The 25,802-nt window shown below is 35.8% G+C and overlaps 1 protein-coding gene across 3 annotated transcripts; it reads right to left on the minus strand.

Moving 5' to 3' along the window:
• Positions 1–1,152: 1,152 nt before the first annotated feature.
• On the minus strand, positions 1,153–18,193 carry LOC6041660 (aquaporin). Of its 3 annotated transcripts, none has more exons than XM_038253784.1 (4): positions 17,775–18,193; positions 2,036–2,293; positions 1,684–1,977; positions 1,153–1,623 (listed from the first exon to the last, which is right to left on the minus strand). In XM_038253784.1, exons 2-4 carry the CDS (start codon positions 2,282–2,284, stop codon positions 1,414–1,416), a joined length of 753 nt encoding a protein of 250 aa, XP_038109712.1. In that variant the 5' UTR covers positions 2,285–2,293; positions 17,775–18,193; the 3' UTR covers positions 1,153–1,413. The 3 variants fall into 3 exon arrangements, with proteins under 3 accessions (XP_038109712.1, XP_038109713.1, XP_001850887.2); XM_038253785.1 differs by lacking the exon at positions 17,775–18,193 and adding an exon at positions 2,369–2,465; XM_001850835.2 differs by lacking the exon at positions 17,775–18,193 and having other exon boundaries at positions 2,036–2,332.
• Between the last annotated feature and the right edge of the window lie 7,609 nt (positions 18,194–25,802).

The raw sequence follows: 25,802 nt of genomic DNA on the forward strand, positions 1-25,802 counted from the left end.
AGCTAAAAAGTAGTAATCCAGTTGCGTGTAAAAGGCCTGGGTGTAAAATGAATATAGCATTATTTTATACAATTTTATGTGATTTTACACCCTGAAATATGCAGCCCATCAGTATGGGAAACCTACTTGACCGAAATGTCAAGCTCATATATTCCTTCAATTCAATTCAGTTCATTTTATTTACCGAAATAACCATTTTACAACTTGTGTGAATGGCTGGTTCATAGAGATTTGGTGTTCCTTGCAACTATTTCCTCTTCATTAACCGCTTGGTAACAGAAGGTTCTTCTTTAGGCCTTGATTTTTTTTGTCATAAAACGTATGCGCCCTGGGTAAAATAAGGCCCGGGGTAATTTTCCACGAAATCGGAGTGGTTTTGATGATTTTTTATTTTTCAAAATAGCACACCCTTAATAAAAATATTGATTCAAGACCGATTTGAAAAATTTTAAAACGTTATTCTGTTATGATTATGATCTATATATATATTTAACATTTCGACGATTCTGTTCGAACGCTATTCTGTTCAATACGGAGCGTCGGATCGAGGTGCTCTTTGTTGCATTTGGTTCGTATAAGTTCAAGAAAGGTTCTTACGTTAAAAAGTGACAACTTCCGCCACCCTGGAACCGAGTCCGGAAAATCTGGAGATTGTATGGAAAAGTTACGTAAATTCAAATTATGATTACAGAAGGCTGAGTAAGCAAACAAGCTTAAAACGTCAAGAAACAAAAAAAAACAAGACGAAGTTTGTCGCGATTAGCTTATTTTATATAAAGCTGTATGATTTGAACTTTTAAGTGAAAAGTTTTCACCCTCAGCTTTTCTACCAAACTCCGGCAGAATTCTTTAGGAGTACTTAGTTTTCGAAAAATGACGAAACTCGGCAAATCATGAGCCATATGGGAGAAGCTAGTTAAATTTTTCTGCTCTAAAAACAGCTTGTTTTGTTTTTCAGCATAATTCTGCCAAACTAGGAAAGATCCAAATAATACACTTTATGTACCCACGGGGTCGATCTAGGGCATCGTATTTTTTAAATTTAGTCATAATTTCTTAATTCTTCATCTAAATTTTTGCGACAGTGTTGAGGAAAGAAATATGTTCTACTTCTATCTGTTGAAATGTTTAAAACAAGCAAAGATCAGTTTATTTTTATTTAATATCTTTATTTCCATACGTCAATTTGTTCCTTACTTATTTGCTAATGGTGTACGAGTAACGAGTCACGCTTGAGGAAAGTACTCGGTTTCATCAAAATTCAAGTTATTCTATAAGTAAATCGATTTCACAATAACAGATATAAGTATTTCCTTTGAGTTAATTTCTTGAAATGCGACTTGGCGTGTGTGTGTGTTTGTGGTTCTGGGTTTATGGTTTGATCCTCTTGTTTTGCTGAGCATTCATTTTGTTCTACTTTTCCGCGTTGAGTGACGTCAGCTCGTTGGCCGTTCCCTGTTCCTGGGGCACCTCACGTCGGAACACGGTCTTGTATATGAACGCCGTGATGAAGGCACCGGCCAGCGGACCAACCCAGTACACCCAGTGGGCCGTCCAGACACCGTTCCACAGGACGGGACCGAGCGAGCGGGCCGGGTTCATGCTGGCACCAGTGTAGGGACCCTGTGAATTTGTTTAAAATGTTATTTTTAAGTTGAGGTGCATGGTGTTAAAGATACTCACCGCAGCCACCGCCAAACATCCAATGGTGAAGCCAAACCGCAGCGGCACCGAATCGTGGTGCTTGGCATTTCGGGGATCCCAAACGCCACAGCACACCAGGGTCAGCACGGCAGTGGCCAAAAACTCGATACCGACAGCCTGAGGCAACGAGATCTTGGGGTTCGGACTGGTCACACAGAATCCAGCACCCTTCTCCAACGCATTCGTGAAGGTCTCCTCCGGCGTCAACATCTTCAGCGCTCCATAGCCCATGAAACCTCCAATCAGTTGAGCCACCACGTACATGAGGGCCATCTGGTGGCGAATAGCGAATGTTAGCATAACCTCAAAACTACACGTACAAGTGTGTTACCTTGGTGGACACCATTTCGTAGACCCACGCGGCCGCCGTAACGGCCGGGTTGATGTGACAGCCGGACACGCAGCCAAAGACCTGCACCAGGATCATGACCACGAGGCCAAAGTTGATGCACAGCTCAAAGTGGGCCGGAACCCAGCCCAAAGTGCCGACGCAGCCCATGCAGCCCAGCATGACTAGCAGGGCCGTTCCGGTCAGTTCCGCCAGCAAAACCGAGATGGTGTCCAGCGTTGACTTCTTCATGGTGATGAGCTGCAAGGAGAATTTCAAAATCATGAGTTTGAGCTAAATATTGATAGAAACAACGTCCATTCTACAGAAACACACGGGTCATTGGTTGAACTCGGCAGTCATAACCGATTCCGGAAAGCTACCGGAGCGAATCAAAACAAACTCTAACTCTACTAATCGTACGATGATGTCGGCCACGGTGTGAAAGTAAGGCCGCGGAATAAACTATCTTTAGAAAAACAAATTGTACTTAATAATTATCAGCCGGGCAAAACACTTCTGGATTCGCTTATCAGTCAATGCGGGCTTGGGAGTGCACGTTTCGATTTAGATCCGTTGGCAAACAGTGATTGCAGGTCGAGTACCGTGAACTGGTTGTCTTAATATTCTTGGCTTTAATTGTTTCATCATTTTTTTACGGGAAATATTTTTTTAAACCCCCTTCCATTTTTGAACTTTCGAAAAAGACGAGTTTTTCAGCCAGAAATGGTGATGAGTTGGACATTTGATGTCAAAGGGACTTTTACGTTAAATTGGTGTAAAACATAAATTTTTTATCGAAAAAATACAAAAATAATTTCAAAAATTCTGCCATTTTTTGAGACCTGAGCAACTTTCTACGAAATCTGCCGATTTCGACCATTTTTATTTTTTGTATTTTTTTATTTGACTTAAACTTTGTGGGGGGCCTTTCCTATGACCAAATAAGCTATTTTGCGTCATTGGTTCATCCATACAAGTCTCCATACAATTTTGGCTGATGTCCATACAAAAATGGTATGTAAATATTCAAACAGCTGTAACTTTTGAGTGAATTTTCTGATCAATTTGGTATCTTGGGCAAAGTTGTAGGTATTGTTGAGGGCTTTTGAGAAAAAAATAGATACACGGAAAAAAAATTGCAGATTTTTTTATCAACTTTTTTACTAAAACTCAATTTCCCAAAAAACCCTATTTTTTGATTTTCGAGATATTTTGATATGTTTTAGGGGACAACAATCCGCAACTTTTGAGCCATAGAGAAACATGGTCAAAAAATCTGCCGCCGAATTATGATTTTTTGAAAAAAACTGTGATTTTTGGAAAAAATCGAAGTTTTATGCAAAAACAAGTTTGACATTATTTTTTAATGCAAAATTGACTTTGCAATCGAAACGTACTTTACAGATTTTTTGATAAAGGGCTCCGTTCTCAAGATATAGCCACCAAAAGTTTGATTTTAGCGAAATATTTGCAGTTTTTCAATTTTTAAAAATATTGACCATGAGTGACCATTTCTAAAAAAAATGTTTTGAGAAGTTCAGAAAATTTGCTATAAAATTGTCTAACAGACATTGAAGACTGGATCTCGGGTTGCTGAGATAGAGCCGCTTTAAGAAAAAGAAACACAAAAATTGAAGTTTTCTTAATCTTACCAAAATAACCCATCATTTTCTAATGACGATATCTCAGCAACTAATGGTTCGATTATCAATGTTAACACATGAAACATTTGTGAAATTTTGCAATCTTTTCGAAAAAAATATTTTGAAAATTTTTAAATCAAGACTAACATTTAAAAAGCGCCAAACATTGAATATTACGCCCTTTTAAAATGCTAGTCTTGATTTAAAAAAATTCAAAATATTTTTTTCGAAAGGTTCGGAAAATTTCACGAATTTTTCATGCATTAACATTGAAAATCGGACCATTAGTTGCTGAGATATCGCCATTAGAAAATGGTGGGCTGTTTGGGTGAGACTTAGAAAACTTCAATTTTCGTGTTTCTTTTTCTTAAAGCGGCTCTATCTCAGCAACCCGAGGTCCAATCTTCAATGTCTCTTTGACAACTTTATAGCAAATATATTCTGAACTTCTCAAAAAAAATATTTTTAGAAACGGTCACTCATGGTCACTATTTTTAAAAATTGAAAAACTGCAAATATTTCGCTAAAATCAAACTTTGGGTGGCTATATCTTGAAAACGGAGCCATTTATCAAAAAAATTGTAGAGCACTTTTCGATTGCAAATTCAATTTTGCATTAACAAATAATGTCAAACTTGTTTTTGCATGAAACTTCGATTTTTTTCCAAAAATCACTATTATTTCAAAAATTCATAACTCGGCGGCAGATTTTTTGACCATGTTTCTCTATGGCTCAAAAGGATGCGGATTTTTGTCCCCTAAAACATATCAAAAAATCTCGAAAATCAAAAAATACGTATTTTGGGAAATTGAGTTTAAGTGAAAAAAAAGTTGATTAAAAATCTGCAATTTTTTTCCGTGTACCTATTTTTTCTCAAAAGTCCTCAACAATACCTACAACTTTGCCGAAGACACCAAATTGATCAGAAAATTCACTCAAAAGTTACAGCTGTTTGAATATTTACATACCATTTTTGTATGGACAACAGCCAAAATTGTATGGAGACTTGTATGGATGAAATTTGGTCATAGGGAAGGCCCCCACAAAGTTTGAGCCAAATTAAAAAATACAAATAAAATCCATTTCTAGTTTTGGTAGAGAATTGTTTACCTGTCATTTTATGGGAAATTCAATGTATTTTTTAAAACTGCAATAAACCAGAAGAGTCATTTTTTAAATTAAAACTTTTTTTTCATTTTAAATTTTCGTGTTTTTTTCCAACTTTTTAGACAATTAAAAAAATGATTCATAAGCATCAGGAGTTTGTTTGTAACCCATACCGAGTAATCTTAAAAAAAGTTACTTTTTTGTTTTTTATTGTTTTGTCGTTCGTGTCTGTGGCAGGTGACGATGAACTTCCATGATCAATACAACAATTTTTTTATAACATTTTTTAAAAATCGCGATAATTCGTAATGGTTATGCTAATATATTTTTGTTGTTGTAATTGTTTGCTTTAAAATTTTGTAAAACATTTTTACACTCTAAAAAATAATCCTGAAAAATGTTGTCGTGAAAAATGATGTTCTTTTTCTCGGCAATGATACAACCAAATGTCTTAATGCCCTGAAAACAGATTTAAAAAAAGTTTTAGTTTGCGCTCATACCAACCCCTGAAAATGACATGTGCCAACAATGTTCAAAGTTATGTAACGAAAAATGGCAGAATTTTTGAATATTTTTTAAATATTTTTTTTCAAATCGGGCGTCATATTTTACTTATTAGTCCCTTTGACACCGAATTTCCATTTCAATGCTGCAAATTATTGAAAAACACCTCTTTTTTCGCATGTTGAAAAATGAAAGGGAGCGTACCGCCTCTCCGTCACGAGATATCAAAAAACGGTCCTCAGAGACGTGATCAGGGATAAAAGTTACCCCTTAGGACAAGGTTTCACGCAAATCGAAGAAGGGTCGGGGCAACTGCTGTGTAAGTTTGCGTAGAATTAGCCACATCAATTCCCAAATTTCAAGCTTGAATGTATTCTTTAATTTCCTGTCCCAAAGCAAACGAAAACCGTTGCACGTCAATGCTAAGCAAATGTCACTTTCCATGTCTCATTTACAGCGATGGAATAATCATCATCAAAAGAAAATCTCTGGACGTTCATCAAGAGAAAAAATCCGAAAGGAGCATGGCTCTCCTCTCTCGCGCACGAAAGATCGGTAAAAAGAATCTAAAAAAAATCATCATCTTGATTATTCGGTGGAATATCCTTTTCACTACTATACTTGCAATTGTAACGTCACACGTCGAAAAATGACCTGTCACATTTTGTAGATGGGCAATGTGTAAACAAAGTGAAATAAATATTATTAAGTGGTGCTGATAAGGAAATTCACAAAAAAAAATCAGCAGATTGATTTTCTTGGAGAATTTCGGGAGCGATTTTCTTTTGCGTGATTTGCCTCCTCTCTTTTTCGCGGGTGAAGAAAGTTCGCAAGCGAAATTGATTTTTTTGCGATTATTCCATCCCTGTGCGATCATTCCATCCCTGTGAGTCATGAGTCCTAATGAGTCATTTACGACTAAAAACGGCCTGTATAAGTGACCACCGGACGGCACCGGTATATCAACAATCGAAAGTCATGCGGCTTAAAATAACCGTCTAACTCAAACACACTAATTCTCTATACCAGTCTCTGTCACAGGGCGCATCTAATCATCTCGGGTAATTAGCTGAAGTAACGAAACCAGCTCAGCCAGACGATACAGATAACCGATCAACAGTTCAGTCATCTTTCTAATTGAAGTCACTTTACTTTACGTGAGTGTACTGGATGAGTTCAGAATTTCATAAAAATAGAGACGAAACAATGCGTGAGATGCTTAATTAATGCAGTACTCGGCGGGAAGTTGTCGTTGATAAGCCGGGCCTGTCATAAATTCTAATCCGTTGGCGGGTTGTTTTTCCCGATTGTTTCTAATCGACAACAGTTGGAGTTCTCGACAGGTTCGTTAACTATATGCACGACCAATAAAAAGTGAAACTTGTTTTGTCACTTAGATTGTTTTGAAAAGAGTTGGATGATGTTTCCAGGTTGAAATCTTGAATCAATTTTTCTTGATGGAGCCGCATTCTAGATCTTTAAGGTAAGATCCGGAATGCGCAGTTCGACGAAAAACAGCTGAGACACTCATCTAGAAAGGCTCAATTTGCGATTCTGCTTATCGTGTGAACACTTTACATTACTAATCGAGTGCTAAATATCCCAGTAAAAGGACTTGTGTAATCAGATTTGTTGAACTGCGAGTACAACCGTAGGATGTTGCATCACTATTGAGAGGAAAAGTCCAGAAATCAATTCAGGGTACTCTGACTAAGGTTATAACGATGGGGTGGGGAAGATGCGCACGGCAGGCCATTATAGCAAACTTTATGGCGTAATTGTAGCCTGGTTATCACGCGGGAGCAGTGAGCAAACTGCTTCCACTCTTTATCGCACACCTATCTGCAACGGTTTGATGCTTCAATAAAACAAATCACTGTTTAAACAATGCTCTGATGGTAGGTATTTTAACCGCTATCAGGTGTATCCTGGTGACGATTGGTAGATATTATGAAGAATGCATGAGAGGTTGTTAAGTTTGACGAAAACAATAATACACGGTATTTTTATATGCTTTGAACTCAGATAACCGTTTAAAAATGAAAAGCCCTTTTCAAATATTTTTAAATGTATGTACAAAGCAAACAATTTGTAAAATTGAAAAAAAATTGTTAGCATCATTGTTGAAAATGATCAGGTTCATATTTTCGTAACAGTCATTTTGGTCAGGGGTGAAGATTTTTAAAATTTTGGCTACTTTCGGACATTGGATATTTTTATTTAAATGCTTTTATGACGGAAGACACTCGTTTTCAAAAACAAAAGATGGAATTTCTTTTAAAAAATATGTATAAATACAAATTAATGGAAAAAAAAGAAAAAATCCACATTTTTCAACAACATGTGAGCAACTCTCTACGAAATTGGCCGATTTCGACAATTTTTATTTTTTTGTATTTTTTTTTATTTGACTTAAACTTTGTGGGGGCCTTCCCTATGACCAACACCAAATAAGCTATTTTGCGTCATTGGTTCACCCATACAAGTCTCCATACAATTTTGGCTGCTGTCCATACAAAAATGGTATGTAAATATTCAAACAGCTGTAACTTTTGAGTGAATTTTCCGATAAATTTGGTGTCTTCGGCAAAGTTGTAGGTATTGTTGAGGACTTTTGAGAAAAAATAGGTACACGGAAAAAATTGCAATTTTTTTATCAACTTTTTTTTCACTAAAACTCAATTTCCCAAAATACGTATTTTTTTATTTTCGAGATTTTTTGATATGTTTTAGGGGACAAAAATCCGCAATTTTTGAGCCATAGAGAAACATGGTCAAAAATCTGCCACCGAGTTATGAATTTTTGAAAAAGCAGTGATTTTTGGAAAAATCGAAGTTTCATGCAAAAACAAGTTTGACATTATTTTTTAATGCAAAATTGAATTTGCAATCGAAAAATACTTTATAGATTTTTTGATAAAGGGCTCCGTTTTCATGATATAGCCACCGAAAGTTTGATTTTAGCGAAATATTTGCAGTTTTTCAAGTTTTAAAAATAGTGACCTTAAGTGACCATTTCCAAAAAAAAAAATTTGAGAAGTTCAGAAAAATCACCCTGATAATTTATCATTTTCTAATGACGATATCTCAGCAACTAATGGTCCAATTATCAACATTTTAAAAGGGCCAAACATTTAATATTACGCCCATTTCAAATACTAGTCTTGATTCAAAAAACCTCAAAATATTTTTTTTGAAAAGATCGGAAAATGTTCATGCATTGACATTGAAAATCGGACCATTATTTGCTGAGATATGGTCATTAGAAAATGGTGGGTTGTTTTGATGAGATTAAGACAACTTAAATTTTCGTGTTTCTTTTTCTTAAAGCGGCTCTATCTCAGCAACCCGAGGTCCAATCTTCAATGTCTCTTAGACAATTTCATAGCAAATTTTCTGAACTTCTCAAAAAAAAAAATATTTTTAGAAACGGTCACTCATGGTCACTATTTTTAAAAATTGAAAATATATCTCTAAAATCCAACTTTCGGTGGCTATATCTTGAAAACTGAGCCCTTTAACAAAAAATCTGTAGAGTACTTTTCGATTGCAAATTCAATTTTGCATTAAAAAATAATGTCAAACTTGTTTTTGCATGAAACTTCGATTTTTTTCAAAAATCACTATTTTTTCAAAAAATCATAACCCGGCGGCAGATTTTTTGACTATGTTTCTCTATGACTAAAAAGTTGCGGATTTTTGTCCCCTAAAATATAAAAAAAAATCTCAAAAATAAAAAAAACACGTATTTTGGGAAATTGAGTTTTAGTGAAAAAAAAGTTGATAAAAAATCTGCAATTTTTTTTTCGTGTACCTATTTTTTTCTCAATGGTCCTCAACAATACCTACAACTTTGCCGAAGACACCAAATTGATCAGAAAATTCACTCAAAAGTTACAGCTGTTTGAATATTTACATACCATTTTTGTATGGACAGCAGCCAAAATTGTATGGAGACTTGTATGGATGAACCAATCACACAAAATAGTTTATTTGGTCATAGGGAAGGCCCCCACAAAGTTTGAGCCAAATAAAAAAATACAAATAAAATCCATTTCCGGTTTTGGTAGAGAATTGCTCATGTATGATGTTTTAAAAGTCCGGGAAACGGAAGCGAATTTCCCAAATGCAGGTCAAGCATTTTATAGGGTTTTTTAAGTATAACAAAACGTCACCATTACCTCATTTTCGACCAAAATGGTTGTTGTCACAAGATAACACACAACAGGCGAATTACAAAACCACTGTACAGATAGGTTCACTTTGGTCACCCCTGATGTTGGTTCTTATCCCACTCGTGTGGATCAATCGGACCGCGCACTGGACTCATAATCCAAAGGTTGCTGGTTCGAATCCCGCGGCGGGCGCTCTTAAATTCTAAGTGTGAATATGGGTATCCGGCGACGTTGCTCCGTGCCGTACTCAAACACTTAGGAGCCCAGGGTGCCAAAGTCCTTGTAGTTAAAAGGAAGACACTAGTGGTTGGTAATAGCAATAGTGTGACCTACAGCTATAAAGTCAACTTCGTTTTGTCGATCAAAATTTTTTTATTGACATTTCTTTGGAATTGGAAATTGGTAATAAGAAAAATACTATGCTTATTATGTAGCCATACTTTCAAAACTCTCTTGGTTGTTTTTGAAGTTCTTGAAGATGTTTTTTTGCACGAAAATTAACCCAGCGATCTTGAAAAAACTTTGTTTACCACTGTAAACCAATTTAAAGAAAACAAAATCCAACCAGGAGATACCATTAGGCCAATCCGTCAATCTTAAAATTAACCCGTGATAGGTGGAAATTGTTTCGATAGCTAGTGTGTCACGGCGTTTTAGTTGAAATAATTAACTCACGGAGAATTATCACCTATCTGATGCACGCCGAACTTGCGATGAGAACTTCAACAGTGGATCGTATAGTTGTTAACGGGCCTTCGTGTTTTATAACTGTTACGTAATGTTTAGAATTTTATGATTAGGAACGATAAAATATGCAATTAAATTAATTGATCTATAATGGCAATTAGCTATCAACTGAAAGTGAAACATCCAAGCTTTTATTGAATGTACCACAGTATTATGAAAATTATGTAGTAGCTCATAATTTTTTTTTTTTTGCTGGGAAAAATATTCTTAGTATTTCCTCGCTACGAAATCAACAATTTATCTAAACATCATATCAACAACTCGAGTGTCACACCTGCACAAGATAAACGGGAGAGATAACTGGATATTTCTAGCCTAGTGGTGAATCTATTTGCTTTTAAAATTGCACCAACCGTGACGGTATTTTCAGCAGTGTCATGTGATAAACTTAAATTGCTGCGTTAATTGTTTGCGTGCTACTGGAATATTTAATGTAAGGAAAAATATTATTTTTTACATCACTTTATTTTGAAGTAAATAAATGTGGTAAAAAAGGTTTGCAGGAAATTTATAAGTTAGTATATTTTGCATTTTATTTAATAAAAAACAAAAATGTCTGAAAAAATGTCTTACTTCGTATGTCAAGTAACTGACTATTGCAACAAACCAACAAACGGACAAAGACAAACAAAAAAAGTCGGATTCTCATTTGCAAGACTACCACAATGCAAATTGCATTAAACGCGTTGCATTCTCAACTGTCGACCAGTAAACAAGGTAAGTTTATTCGTCCTCCGTGGTCTTCGCACCCCGCCTTTAAAACACTTCTCTTTCAAACGTCCAAGTCGTTCCCCAGTTTGATTAATGGATTGAGAGTGCAAGTCAACATCCGACCAACAGAGAATGCACACATCAAACCATTTCTGCAAGTCACTGACCAAAACACTTGGCAAACTATTTGTTTTGAGCTGCTTCTTTGGTTTGTTATGAAATTCTTTTGGTGTAATCTCATAAATTTAACAACGACCAATAACTGCCTTATCGCGTCTTCCCGAATAAAATTAAACTTTCACCGATCGGGTCACTTGGCAGGGTTATCTTTCTGGTTTGTATTTACTCATTAAAATAATTTACGAAAAATTAAATAACTCCGGGTCCTAAAACCCACAAACCCACCACGTGGTCATCCCCAAACCTCTCACCTGATCACTTGCCCTTGGCCTGATTTGGGCTTCCAAAGCGTGTTGTAGAACCAATCAATCATAGCAATCTTTGAAGAAATCACACTGGCATTGCAGAGCCACCTTGATTGCTTGGCGCGTTACCCGCGAGTATGACTTAAACTCAACGCGTAAGGTTCATGCGCTCGCGCAAAAGTAGGCCGTAAAAATCAGAGCGCTTATCAGAGCCAAGTTGGTAGCACGGTGTAGCCGATTGCTGGTGGCTTATCTTCGAAAAAATGTTAAACGCCACGAGTTGTGATTGCTTGTGATTACTTTTTTTTTAGCGAATGACTTTTGGACCTGATTTTTTTTTTGAATGTTTCTTGAATGAAACTAAATCTAAAGTGGGCTCGACTTGGATATTTGGACTGATATGAGTAATATGGATTGATATTGTAGCCATGTTAAGTACACTTTATTGCACCTGAATCAATTTAGATTTTCGTCAAGTACGCTATGTTTTGATTTGAAATGTGGCACCTTCTAATACTCACACCGAATCTTAAATTAGGAAGAGCTGAAAATTTTCCAACAGCTCGGAAAGTTCCCAAATTATGACGTCCGAAATCAGTTAGCGCATGTTATACAACCTGTTATTTTTGCCAGACTGACTGAATAATTGGGCTAAATTTTTCTGCGATATCACATCGTTACCACGTTCTGCTTGTGCTATTCTATAATAGCTAAAGCACCAGAACCCTACCGCTCAAACCCATTAAAGTGTGACAATGCAAATGAGGTTTTGATTTGGTGTGACAATCCAATTTAACTTATTATCAACCCACTAATCAACATCTTCTGGTCAGCTGTTCGAATGAAAGGCATTATTGCGTTCACTTTTGATTGGCAATAAATTGGTGATAATATCTTCCAACGTTTTATCATCGATCTAACTTAATAACTGATCTTTTTGAATAACATGTGCTTTCGCATTATTAGGTCAATCTTAATTTCATTAACATTTATTTCAAATTAAAAAAAACTAATTGTTGAATTTTCAAATGGCAGCGCAAATTTCTCTGAAGCAAAATGCAAATAAACAGAGCTATTTGCTTTTTGTTAAAGCTGTTAGATTTACTTTTCAGTTAATAGATATAAATACTGATGTACCGTCAGTGGGGGTGACATTGGGTCTGGGGGGTGAGATTGGGTCAAAGTGATTTTTTACGGATTTTACCATTTCTCAGATTCTTTTCAATGAAACTGAATTCTGTTAAAAGGGTTGTGTAGGGGACATCTTAAGATAACTTCGCTGAAAAAAATTCTTTCCTAGAACATATCCTGTTATTTTGGCAGATGTCTAAAGTTGGGGTACGTTTTTGGCCAAAAATGACCTCTCGAAAAATCATTTTTCTAATATTTTTGTTAGAATTGCTCGAAAACTACCCAAGTGTTTGAAAATCTCCACTTCAAACATTGCAGCGTGTCAATACGATTCCCTCGAACAAGAAACGCTGTTGGATGACTCGGTTTTACCATATCTTTGTATTTCAGCATCATTTTAGTTTCATTTGACCCAATGTCACCCCCTCTAAGGGGTGAGATTGGGTCAATTTTCAAACAATTGGCATTTAAGGTAGTGTTCATCAAAATCGACCATATTTTGGGAAAATGTTAGTAAACTATCTAAGAACAAATCTACGTTAAAAGATTTTCGATGTTATTTAAATTGTTTTTGTTATTAAGAAATTTCGAGAGGTGTTTCGTTTTTTGACCCATAGTCACCCCCACTGACGGTAATTTAAAGTGAAGGCAGGCTAGTCTATTTGTCTTTTTTTATTTTGCAGTCCGGACTCGATTATCCGATGTCCTCAAAAAATTTAACTTCTAGTATTCAAACCTTTGGAAAATCGAATCAAGAAAAAAATCGGTCGAGGCCAAATTTGTCCCCAAAAATGCTCTTAAATGAACTTAAATTTATTTATCCAATATGGAGGAGATGAAATATTGAGACAATTTTGTCAATTAATCATGTCAAATAGCTTTAGATTTCAACTAGGGGAACTATACCCTTTCTCAGCCTATTTCTATTATCGGCCTATCAGCACTTTGATCATGAATTACAGCTTATATAAAGTGTTTTTGACTGTTCCAAAGTAATAAATAGCTCAAATAAAAGTGAGCAAGCAACTCTCCATTGTTGAAACATCTGAAAGTGTTGATTTAATAGCAGAAACGGCAAAAGTGATGAGAATTGGTCGAACGGCTTAGTGTGATTAAAATGGGTATATTTCCCCTAATATGAGCTCGCAGAAGTTGATTTAAATATTGAGTATAAGAAAATGAAAAACAAAATTGAGAAATATTTTTGATTATTGTTTTAATATATTTTATTCATTTGACTTTACAGAAGTAGATGAAAATAAGCAAAAGTGTCAAACAATTATTACAGAATTGATTCCGCCTATCCAGAGTTAATTATAAAACAATCTAAAAATCTAAATGACACTATCCAAAAATGAAGTAGTATTTTTATGATAAATTGTAACCCCCTTCCTTTTCCATTTTTCCAGATAAATTAGGATTTTTTCTGGTACTTTTGTACCCGACCCTCTCCATTTTCAATGAAACATTGAAGACATGTTATCCTAGGCCTATATAAGCCATTTTTGTGCATATGGAGCAAATAGTACTCGAGAATAGCATTTGAGAAGGGCGTAAGGTATTTAAATATTTTTGTATTTTGTTATTTAAAAATACTATATCTCGAAGCCGAGATATCTTGAACATATTTGAATAATTTCTGTTCAATAAAAAATACTGGCAATTTTTCATCTTAGACTTTATTTCAAAGTAAAAAGAGAATCTTAAATTTTGTATTCCAAACCAATTTAAATTCCAGAATGCCCTCAAAAGACTGGCTGCGCTAGGGTTAGATTAGATTAGATTAGATTAGAAAAAATAAAAACAAATAGGAGCAATTCCAGCTCAAATCAGGAATTTTTCTGGTACTTTTGTACCCGATCCTCTCCGATTTCAATGAAACTTTGTAGACATGTTATCCTAGGCCTATATAAGTCATTTTTGTGTATATGGAGCCAATAGTACTCGAAAATAACATTTGAGAAGGGCGTAAGGTATTTAAATATTTTTGTACGTTGTAATTTAAAAATTACTGTATCTCGAAGCCGTTGCGTCGTATCAAAAAGTGGTCGATTTGTAAATTGAAAAAGGCCCCCGGAATAATTTTAAAGCTCTTCAAACAACTCTTGGTTGACATCGTTCAAAAATGTGCTAAAAGTTATATTATTAAAGAACCTTTGATGGCTTTAGTTTTGAATGTCATTCCGAATGTTTAACCATGCATATTTTTCAGGATTTATTGTAATACATGCAGTTGTCAATTTATATGGAGTCAATTATGAATGATCTGATGATTTGAAGTTGATTCTATTGTCTGGTCCAAGGTTTATAATTTTTGTCTTTCGGCTCTGGTTGAGGTCGAGCAGACGCAAAAAATGATATAAACGGAAATTTCAAGTTTCGAGCCCGACTCTTGGAATTTTCAAACAAAAAGTATCACAATTTGCTTTCAAATGGATTATAGTGACTACAGTCAAAAATTCGCAAAATATCAATTGAATTATGAACCTAGTTGCGAAAAAGCATGAAAAATGGAAAATTGCTTAAGATACTAATTTTAAATTCAAAAATCTCATCTGGGGCGAATCAGGTTACAACCTGGGCGATGAATAGAGATAATGTGTAACGTGATTTTCGAATGATCCCACTTTGTTTACATCTACAAAGTAGGAGGCTGTTCAAGCACAAGCATGACTTTTTTCTTACTGGAAAATGAGATGTTTTAAAATGTGTAGTATGTGTTTCATTTTGTCTAGTTTGCTGGAAAATTGTTTGAGTTTTTAAGTTTCGATCGGTTTGACAAGGTTTTACTTTTTACGGGTGACGAAGAACTGCGGCGTGAGTGTCATTCTGCGATGTCGTGGATAAAATCCCTGTCTGATTTTGGAATTCTGCAGCTTTTCCTGGTCCAGTGAAAAAATTTCGCACATTCTAGCAAAGCTGATCCATCAAAAATAGAAGATTCAAGCAATAAATACAGCTTCTGGATGGATGCAACCACATCGACTCCAAAAAACAACTTCCATTCATAAAAATCTAAAGGACGATCTCGCCCTCAATTTTATTAAGATTTCTTGATTTCGACTCCAGGTCCTCAAAAACCACACATTTTTCAGCAAAAAAAAATGGTGATCGATAACTATACTACCATCTACTTTTGGCGAAAAGTAATTTGGTTCCACTTTGACAGTTCAAAATTGAGGCCGTTTTGCGTTACAACTGACGAATTGAGACATTAGGGTGTAATATGGTTGTATGGAAAAAAAATAAAGTTGTTCAAATTTAGCGAGCATAGCACATTTTCAGTTCCTTTTGGGGTCCTAAACAACCTTCAAAGTTTGGGATTGGTTAAGTCCTCACTTTGCGCAAAGCGATTCAATTTTCTATGGGATTTTTTTTTTTATTTTGATATTTATAAAACCCACGTTTCCCGCAGTACTAAAACCGAAATCATATTTTCCGTAGAGAGTATGGTGCTAACTTGCTCCTAAAAAAAAGATACAGCGTGTTCAAAACTCGTCTAAAACGTGTTTTTTGCTCGAAAATCGCGTTTTAGACGAGTTTTGAGGACGCTTTATCTTCTTTCAGGGACAAGCTAGCACCATACTCTCTTGTGGAAAGTTGTAGAGCACCTTCTACACAGAAAAAAAAGTTGAATTTTGGAATGTTGAAAATTTTGTAGGTTGAATATTAACTCTATTTTTGAGTAATATTACATAAAAAATGTGTAAAAATGTGAACCTGATGAATATTCATCAAAAACTGATGAAAATTCATCATTTTCTGGGGTAAAATTAATCTTTTTTTTGCCACAAAATCTGTCACCATTTCCTGATGAATATTACCATCATTTTTTTCTGTGTAGAGCATCCGAATATGAATCCGGTTTTATTACAGCGTGAACCATGGATTTTATGAATATCAAAATAAAAAAAAAGTTTTTTCCCATATAAATTCCCATAGAAAATGGAATCGCTTTGCGCAAAGTGAGGACTTAACCATTCGTTCCCAAACTTTGGAGGTTGTTCATTACCCCAAAAGGATCTGAAAATGTGCTGTGCTGGAAAATTGATTTAGATATTACACCCTATTGATACAGCTGTTTGAACCATGTTTTTGATCATTTAAAAAGACTTACATTAAAAAGCAAATCAGACAAAGAAAATCTTTAAAGGTTAAACAAAATTATGAGAAGGGCATTGAAATAATCATTTTTTTTAAAGATTGTTTACACTTAACTATTGTTTCTTCATTTGTATGTCTTAAATTTATAGGTTAATCTCTGCTGATTGTTTTTTTTAACTTCTTATTTAAAATTTTTATTTATATAGTAATACTTTATAACCTTAATTATATTTTGGTTCAAGATTTAAGGCTACAAACAAACCCAATTTTTAGCAATTACCCACATTATATGAGTTGTTTAAATATGTTATATAAATTTGAATCTTCAATCAGAAGCATATTCGTATGAGGCCTGAAAATAATAATAGCTCATGTAAAAGATCTCAAGCAGCTTTCCGGATTTCTCGCAGAAAATGTTTTAGGTAGCACAAAAGTGCAAAAATGTAGACAAAAAAGTTTGCTAAGTAGAGTGGTAGTAAATACTGTTTTCACTCTCGATGAAATGTTGCGTTGCTATGAAAGTTTCAAAAAAAATCAGAAAAGCCTAAAAACCAACTTCCCCTATCCAATTGGTACACCACGCGTTCCCATCCATGTCAACCCATGACAGAAACATTCTCATAACAACGCACCATATTCCTCTCTCGCTTCAAAGACGCCCCGTGTTCCGTTACATAATCAGAACACCATTCGAATTTCTTCCAAAAATACTTTTCTACATCCATTAGCATTTCCCAACTCGATGGCATGACTTAAACTCGCACTGCCCGTGGCCGAACAGTTCGGTTCAGCAGCAGTTGATTCTACCGGCACTTAAATAACCCATCGATAACACCACCCATTCGGTGTGCCGACTTGACCACTTCTTCCACGGTCATCAACCATGGTGCTGGTTGTTGGTCGGCCAGTGCGTAAAAGGTCACTGTCACTACTAACTTCGACACCTCAGTGCTCCAAAGGTCTTCGCCCGAACTCTGAGCTTTTTGCTATTTTTTTTTATTTTATTCGAATTTGGATTCACAAGTTTTTGCATATTAAATAGTTGAATAAAGTGCTTATAAGCACTAAAGGACAAATTTAAAATACAGTTTTGTTTTGATCGCAATGTCTCCAAGGACCGCGCTCTTATCAGCAATGCTGCTCGACCTTTATCGTGTTCGATTATATCTCTACCTCGATAAACACACTCACATGTTTTGCTCCACGCGTTCGGTTAGCCTAGGTCACTTAGTAGTACAAATTTGTACTGCACTTGACACACTTGCTGCTGCTTTTTTTTTATCTTCCTCGAATTTTCTCCCGACTCAGCGCTCGAATCGCAACTCCATCAACTGGAAGAAGATGACCCGCGGAGACAGTACTACTTGAAGACGTTATCCTGGGGAGGACTTCCTGCTCCAACGGCCGCCGAGACAGTACTACTGAGTAGACCTTCCCGCCTTCCGAGCTCGTCTAAGCTGATAGCGAAAGCGCTTCAAGTATAAGTGGCTAGTCCGTTGTACTACTGGTTGAGTGTGAGCTGCTGATAGCGCCACCGTCGATGCAGTCGAGCAGTTTGTTTTTTTCGTTACAAGGGGTACGACAATCGTCACCAGCTTGACTTTACCACGTTGAGCATCGTCGCGACCCCACCGCGCGCTGAACGAACGACCGATCTTCACCGACTGACGCGCGCTGACTTTGACAAGGAGAGAGGAAAATGTGATTTCCCGAGCTGGTTTTGTCCTCCGCCAGAGTTGTTTTGTGTTTGGACATCTTTACACACGCACACACTTCCCACGTGTGTTTGGATGGCCATCGGTCAGTGTATTATTTATTGACCGATTTTCCGCTCGGCCCCTTTTCCTGATCTTCACAGTCGTGTTTGGGAAGATCTACGCGCGTCACGCGGATGACGTGACGCGGTGGGTGTGTGGAGGTAAATTTGTTGGAAAATATTCCAGATACAGTCCAGACTCGATTATCCGAAGTTTCGATTATCCGAAGTTTGATTATCCGAAGGTTTATATGGGACTTCGGATGATCGAATCGCAAACAATTTTTTTATTTTTTTTTTATTTATTGTTTTTAACATCAAATTTGAGTTCTGTGACCCTTTTTTAGACAAATTTGAAATAGAGCAATTCCAGCTCAAATCAGGAATGTTTCTGGTACTTTTGTACCCGACCCTCTCCGATTTCAATGAAACTTTGTAGACATGTTATCCTAGACCTATATAAGCCATTTTCGTGTACATGGAGCCAACAGTTCTCGAAAACAACATTCGAGAAGGGTGTAAGGTATTTAAATATTTGTGTTTTTTGCAATTTAAAAATTACTGTATCTCGAAGTCGTTGCGTCGTATCAAAAAGTGGTCAAAGACAAACTTGTAGGAAATTGGACGAGCTTTCTAAAAAAATACACTGAAACAAAAATACATGCCACTTATATGAGATTTTTTGATTTTTAAGTCTAAAACTTAAATTTAAATGTGATGTCACGATTTTTTTTTGTCCAAAATTTTTGAGGAAATAGCCTAAGATGTCGACAATCAAAAATAAAACATCGAATTTTTTTTTTCGTGATTCGACTATCCGAAGAATTGATTCCCGAAGTAATTTTTTTCCGAGGAATTCGGATAATCGAGTCTGGGCTGTATTGTTTTATCATTCTGAATCTGAATGACCTTGAAAGATGGCCTTGTTTTCAAACTTTTAAGGTAATAGTTTCAAAAAGCACCATACACGTTTCAGTGAATACATGCAGTGTGTGAGACATTACGCTCTAAAATTCTTTGTGTAAATATGGGTATTCGGCGCCGTCGCTCCGTGCCATACTTTCATACACTTAGGAGCCCAGGGCGGCGAAGTCCTTGTAGATAAAAGGAAGACACTAGTGGTTGGTACTAGCAATGGTGGCCGACAGCTATAAAGTCAACTTCGTTTTCGTGAGACATTACGCAAAATGTCTTTACGTCGCATTTAGGGAAGGGTGGGGAGACTTGATCCCCTTTTTGTAACGCGCATAGCTCTTTCAATTTGTCACAAAACTATGGACCTTTGGCATGAGTTGAAAGCTAATACATTCAGCTATGTTCGGCTGATAAGTGTATCTGATCAAAAGAGGAATGCTATACGTTTCAAAAAAATACCGGCATTTTCAAAATATTAAGAATAACTTGATCCCCCTTTAAAATGATTATTCATTAAAGCCAAGATTAAAACTATTGATTTTCTATGATTTACAGAAATTTAATATAGAACTCTAAATATCTAGACTTTTTTTATTAGGTCCTATAAACATATGAATACATTTTGTAAAAATATCATCATTTCCCTTTAACAAGTTTAACAAACAGAAAAAAAGTTGAATTTTGAAAGGTTGAAAATTTGGTTGGTTGAAATTTACCTCTTTTTGAGTAATATTACATAACAAATGTGTAAAAATGTGAACCTGATAAAAATTTACCAAAACCTGATGAAAATTCATCAGTTCCTGATGCAACGTCACACATTTTTTTGTCACAAAACATGCAACATGTCATCATTCGAATATTACCATATTTTTTTCTGTGCACGTTAAGCTTTATCACTCATTTGTTTAATCAATCTTTTGGGCTTGTTGGAAATGTCTTTTGATTACCCATCATCCAACGGTCGCATGATAGTTCAGGACAACGTATTCATCAAAATATTCATCAAAATATCCGGCCTTAAAATAGTGTATAAATAATACCTAAGTCCCAATAACATTTGTTAGGGATGGTCAGATCTTCAATGTTTGGACTTGTTGGAAAGGTTTTGTTTTAAATATCTTTCCAAAAATATATAACATTCCGGGTATTCTTACAAAAACCACCCTATTTACAATCATGCGAAATTTAGCCAAAATCGTTTTGTCATCAAAACTTTTGAACTACTTAAGAGCAATTCCATGCCATACACAGAAAAAAAAATGATGGGAATATTCATCAGGAAATGGTGACAGATTTTGCGGCAAAAAAAAAAAAATAATTTTATCCCAGAAAATGATGAATTTTCATCAGTTTTTGATGAATATTCATCAGGTTCACATTTTTACACATTTTTTATGTAATATTACTCAAAAAAAGAGGTAATATTCAACCTACCAAATTTTCAACATTCCAAAATTCAACTTTTTTTTCTGTGTATAGGGAATCGGTTGTACCGGACCCGCTCGGATTTCAATGAAACTTTGTAGACATGTTATCCTACGCTTATGTAAGCCATTTTTGTGTATATGGAGCCAGTTTCACTCGATAATGACATTTGAGAAGGGCGTAAGTGCTTGAAATATTTTTGTATTTCGTAAATAAAAAATTACTGTATCTCGAAGCCATTGCATCGTATCAGAAAGTGGCCATAGACAAACTTGTAGGAAATTTAACGGGCTTTCCGAAAAAAATACACTGAAACAAAAAAAACATGCAATTTTTATGAGATTTTTTGATTTTAAATTTAGATGCCAAATTTGAAGGTGAGCCCCCGATTTTTTTTTGTTCAAAATTTTTGAGAAAATAGCCACAGATGTTACAAAAAGACTTACGAAAAATGCAGGATGGAGCAATTCACCTACTTTTATGGTGCAAACTTTTATGGTGCCTTCGGTATGTCCAAAGAAGCCATTTTACATCATTAGTTTGTCCATATAAATTTCTATACTAATTTGGCAGCTGTCCATACAAAAATGATATATGAAAATTCGAAAATCTGTATCTTTTGAAGGAATCTTTGATCGATTTGGTGTCTTCGGCAAAGTTGTAGGTATGGATTAGGACTACACTGAAAAAAAATTATACACGGTAAAAAAATGGTGATTTTTTATTTAACTTTTTGTTACTAAAACTTGATTTGCAAAAAACACTGTTTTTTATATGTTTTAGGGGACAAAAATGCCAACTTTTCAGAAATTTCTGTATGAACTTTGTTGATACGACCTTTAGTTGATGAGATATTGCCATGCAAAGGCTTTGCCATGCAAAGGCTTTTGCCGAGCTTCCGTGGCCGTGAGGTTACGGGTTTCGCCTTGTAAGCGGAAGGTGATGGGTTCGATTCCTGTCTGGCTCGGCAAAGTCAGATCCCTTCAAAGAGTAATTCTACTCACTGGGAATACTGACCGGTAGGGGATGGGTTTCGACTAGCGGCGTGCTGGGTTTCCAATCCAGAGGTCGTGAGTTCGATTCTCGTACCGGGATGATGAAGTTTTTAAAGGCTTAAAAAGCAGTAAAATTGATGTTTTTTAAGTCTCACCCAAACAACCCGCCATTTTCTAACGTCGATATCTCAGCAACTAATGGTCCGATTTACAATGTTAAAATATGAAACATTTGTGAAATTTTCCGATATTTTCGAAAAAAATATTTTGAAAATTTTCAAACAAAGACTAACATTGGAAAAGGGCATAATATAGAAAGTTTGGATTTACAAGGTTACTTCCGACAGATAACGAACTACGAAACAAAGTAACAAAAACAAATAACTGTTTTATGAAATTGCGATAACTCGTGATGTTTACAATCAAAATTTTCACTTGCATCCATCAAATGTTTTGTATTTGTACTGCTCTACAAATTTGTAGAATACTGATACACAGTCATATTTGAACCTGCTACCACACCTGCTACGTTACAGAAAAAAATGTTACTTAATCCACCTGCAGGTGGTTGGTGCCTTCCTTTCATTTATAGAGTGATTCCAAACGTAATAAAAAAAAGTTATGAATAAAAAAAATCAAAACGCGTACAGACTTTTTGTCAAGAAAACACAGACATCACCTTTGAAGAAAATGGCATCTCTCTTCACAGCTTTGTTGGCGATCAGACCATAGAGTTATCTAAGCCCGAGCTCACGCACACCAGCACCTCATTTGTTTTGCTGGCGGGTACAAAATTTAACCTCAATCTTTTTCGTGTACGTACACGCAATACATGCGCACGTAGATAACTCTATGCGATTTGAGGTTATGTTGAAAATTACCCTTTTTTGTAGTTTGTAGACAATAGCTTTTTTTATCGCAACTTTTAAACGATTAAATAACACTTTACAATTTTCAATAGCAGGCTGTAGGACCTGAAAGTGATCCGAGTGGACCACATTCGGACAACATTTGTTCAGCCAAAGCCGAGAAAATCAAGTGCATGTTTTCGATCAACATCCCCACACACGCACAGACATTTGAATTTAATGTTGAGTCGATAAGTATAAATGAAGGTGGGCCTAAGAGTTCTAATTAAAAAATTCATTTTCCGAGTGATTTTATAACCTCTCCTCAGTGAGGAAGGCAAAAAAAATATTTGAAATTTAATATATTCGCTTTAAATTAAAAACGTTACTTAATCCACCCTTAGGTGGTTGGCGCCTTCCTCACATTTAAAGGGTGCTATCCAAAATGCAAAAAAGTGCGTAAATAACACTTAAGTGCTTATAACTTTTGATAGGGTTGTCAGATCTTCAATGTTTTGGACGCGTTAGAAAGGTCTTTTGAATACCCATCCTACGATAGGTCACATGAGAGATCCGGACAACGTTTCCATCAAAATATCTGAGATCCGGCCTCCAAAAAGCGTATAAATAACACTTAAGTGCTTATAACTTTTGATAGATTTGTCAGATCTTCAATGTTTTGGAAGTGTTGGAAAGGTCTTTTAAATACCTTTCTGAAATGTATAGCATGACGGGTTTTCTTACAAAAACCACCCTTTTTACAATCTTCCGAACTTTAGTTAAAACCGTTTTTTTAGCATAACTTTTGAAGTACTTAACTAAACTGCATAATTTTTAATAGCGACTTATGGGACTCCAAGACGGATCGAATGACACCAAAACGGACAAAATCGGTTCAGCCAATGTCGAGATAATCGAGTGACAATTTTTTGATCAACATCCCACCACACACACAGACATTTGCTCAGAATTTGATTCTGAGTCGATAGGTATACATGAAGGTGGGTCTAGGACGTAAAATTAAGAAGTTTAATTTCCAAGTGATTTTATAGCCTTTCCTCAGTAAGGTGAGGAAGGCAAAAATAACCATTCTAAGTTCTTACAGATTTGAAAAGTACATCAAATTTTCCTTATAACGACATGTTCCACGATCTTTTACAGTTGAGTAACCAAACATGGAAGAGATTTTAAAACCATTGTTGTAAATTTTCTAATGAAAAACACGATTTAAACTGTTTGAAAATCTTTGAGAAATATTGAAGCAGCAGATCTTTGAAGATGCTCAGTTATGAATTTTGACGAAGAACTTCGTCTTAGGACTCTATACGAGGAAGCAGTCCAAAATTTCGCGAAGCGAAATGAAACTCCGAACAATGAAACGACTTTCAGTTACAGTATATTGAAAAGCGCAATTTTCAGCAAAATTAAACTTGGAGAGTTGCTTGCTAACTTATATATGAGCTATTTATTGAAATAGTCAAAAACACTTTATGCAAGCTGTCAAAGTTCATAGTCAAATGCCATTTTGGCCAATAATAGAAATAGGTTGAGAAAGGGTATATTTAACCTATTTTTTGTTAAATTTGTGCCATTCTTTAAACATGGGTATCAAAATAATAATAAATGCTTTAATCACGACCCACTTTAAATCAAAATCAACTTATTTCGCATTTTATCCTTCAGCTGCTGTAGTTGCTGGTTCCACTTTTAATAAGGTTGTATCTTGAGTCTGATTTCTGCGTGCAATAACAAATTCGTTGATAAAGTTACAGCTGACATTTTTCTGCTTCCAGCCTGGTGTCTCTATTTTCTCTGCGTGCAGCCATCCATACGCAACGGTATCATTCGTCTTTTGTTTACAGCCGACCAGACTGAACGATCGATGGTTCTGGCCCAGACTAAAGTTTTCATCGCTCCATTCGCTCGGTTCCCCCCGTTGTCGTCCAGTCCAGACGCTTAGCGGAGGTAGTTGGCCAGTCGATGGATCCGGCTGTTGGCAACGCAGAGTTACATTGAGGAGGATTGATTCTGACGAGGACACGAACATTTCTACGACGGATTCGGGCTGGAAGTGCCACTCGTCGAACGTGTTGAACGGGCTGTGTCCGAAGTTGTCCGGAATCCAATGGATTACTCGGCCGTAGAATTGTTTGGCTTGGAAGGGTTCAAATGGTGTATAGCTCCCGTTTCTAACTTCACCGGCCACGCGATGGGATAGCAACAGAAGGTTGATTAGGGTAAAGAAATCCATTTCAACTGAGAAGAGGTCATTTGAGAGAAATCTTTTATAGCGGACATGGACAAATTGTAGTGAAGCGAAATCGACACAATAAGTCGTCAAAATGATAATTTTCGTTAATGGATTTATTTCCATCAATTTTCATTTTTGAATAGTATCCTATTCGGTATCATTTTCGATCCAATTATTTAGTATTTTTACGAATAATCTCTTCTACCGTCATCTGGGGCGAATTTGGACTTTCATTTATGCTGACATATGTATTTACAACCCAATAAGACAATTCACGCCAATTTTACTATACAACCGGTAGAGTCTTCCCTCAGTCGTGCGTTGTGAGTTGTGGACTTTCTGCTTCTCTAATGAAAGTTCCGGTGAACATTAGCCATTAGTTAACTTCAACTGTTAACTGGTTGGACACTTTTTCGTTTGACACTTTTTTAGTTTGTACCCCGTTGGGGCGTCTACAGTTCAGTAGTGCGGTGCTTGTGGGGACGCGCAGTCCTGTTTTTTTCGTGTTATTTTCCGTCTCTTTTGTGTCGCTATTTGTGTAGGGTAGGGTAGTCATCAATGAGACACTTTTGGTTTTTAACTTTCAACGATTTTTGTATTTTTTTCATCAGCATGTTTTAATGAGCTTTTTGTTGCATTTTCTTTCTTTTAATGTGTTCTAACATTGACCAAAATATGAGATCGATCCGACCTCTACAGCCTGAGCTATTCAACTGTCTCATTGTAGACGCACTTGGCAGGAACAATGAGACAGCTGGGGAACAATGAGACACTCTACGAAAATCAATACTTTTCTAGTAAAACATCATATTTTTGTATTGTTCCATTGCAGGTGACTTGCCTTGAATAGTTTTAAGCAATTTTGCCAACTTGAAACTTTTATTAACAAAAGTTATAATAAAAAGTATTTAAATTTTGTAGAATCCATTTATTTATACCGAATAACTTTATATTTTTGGTTAAATGAAGTAAGAACTCAATAAATATGCCAAAAATCACTTCCAATTCATGTTTTGAAGGATTTTC

The sequence above is a fragment of the Culex quinquefasciatus genome, chromosome 2 (assembly GCF_015732765.1).
Source record: "Culex quinquefasciatus strain JHB chromosome 2, VPISU_Cqui_1.0_pri_paternal, whole genome shotgun sequence".
Lineage (NCBI taxonomy): Eukaryota > Metazoa > Arthropoda > Insecta > Diptera > Culicidae > Culex > Culex quinquefasciatus.

Coding starts and splice junctions, on each gene's coding strand:
- LOC6041660 (XM_001850835.2), bottom strand. CDS start 2,317: ATGATTTTGAAATTCTCCTTGCAGCTCATCACCATGAAGAAGTCAACG. Junction 1,978..2,035: donor ACGAAATGGTGTCCACCAAG/GTAACACACTTG, acceptor ATTCGCCACCAG/ATGGCCCTCATGTACGTGGT. Junction 1,624..1,683: donor GATGTTTGGCGGTGGCTGCG/GTGAGTATCTTT, acceptor ACAAATTCACAG/GGTCCCTACACTGGTGCCAG.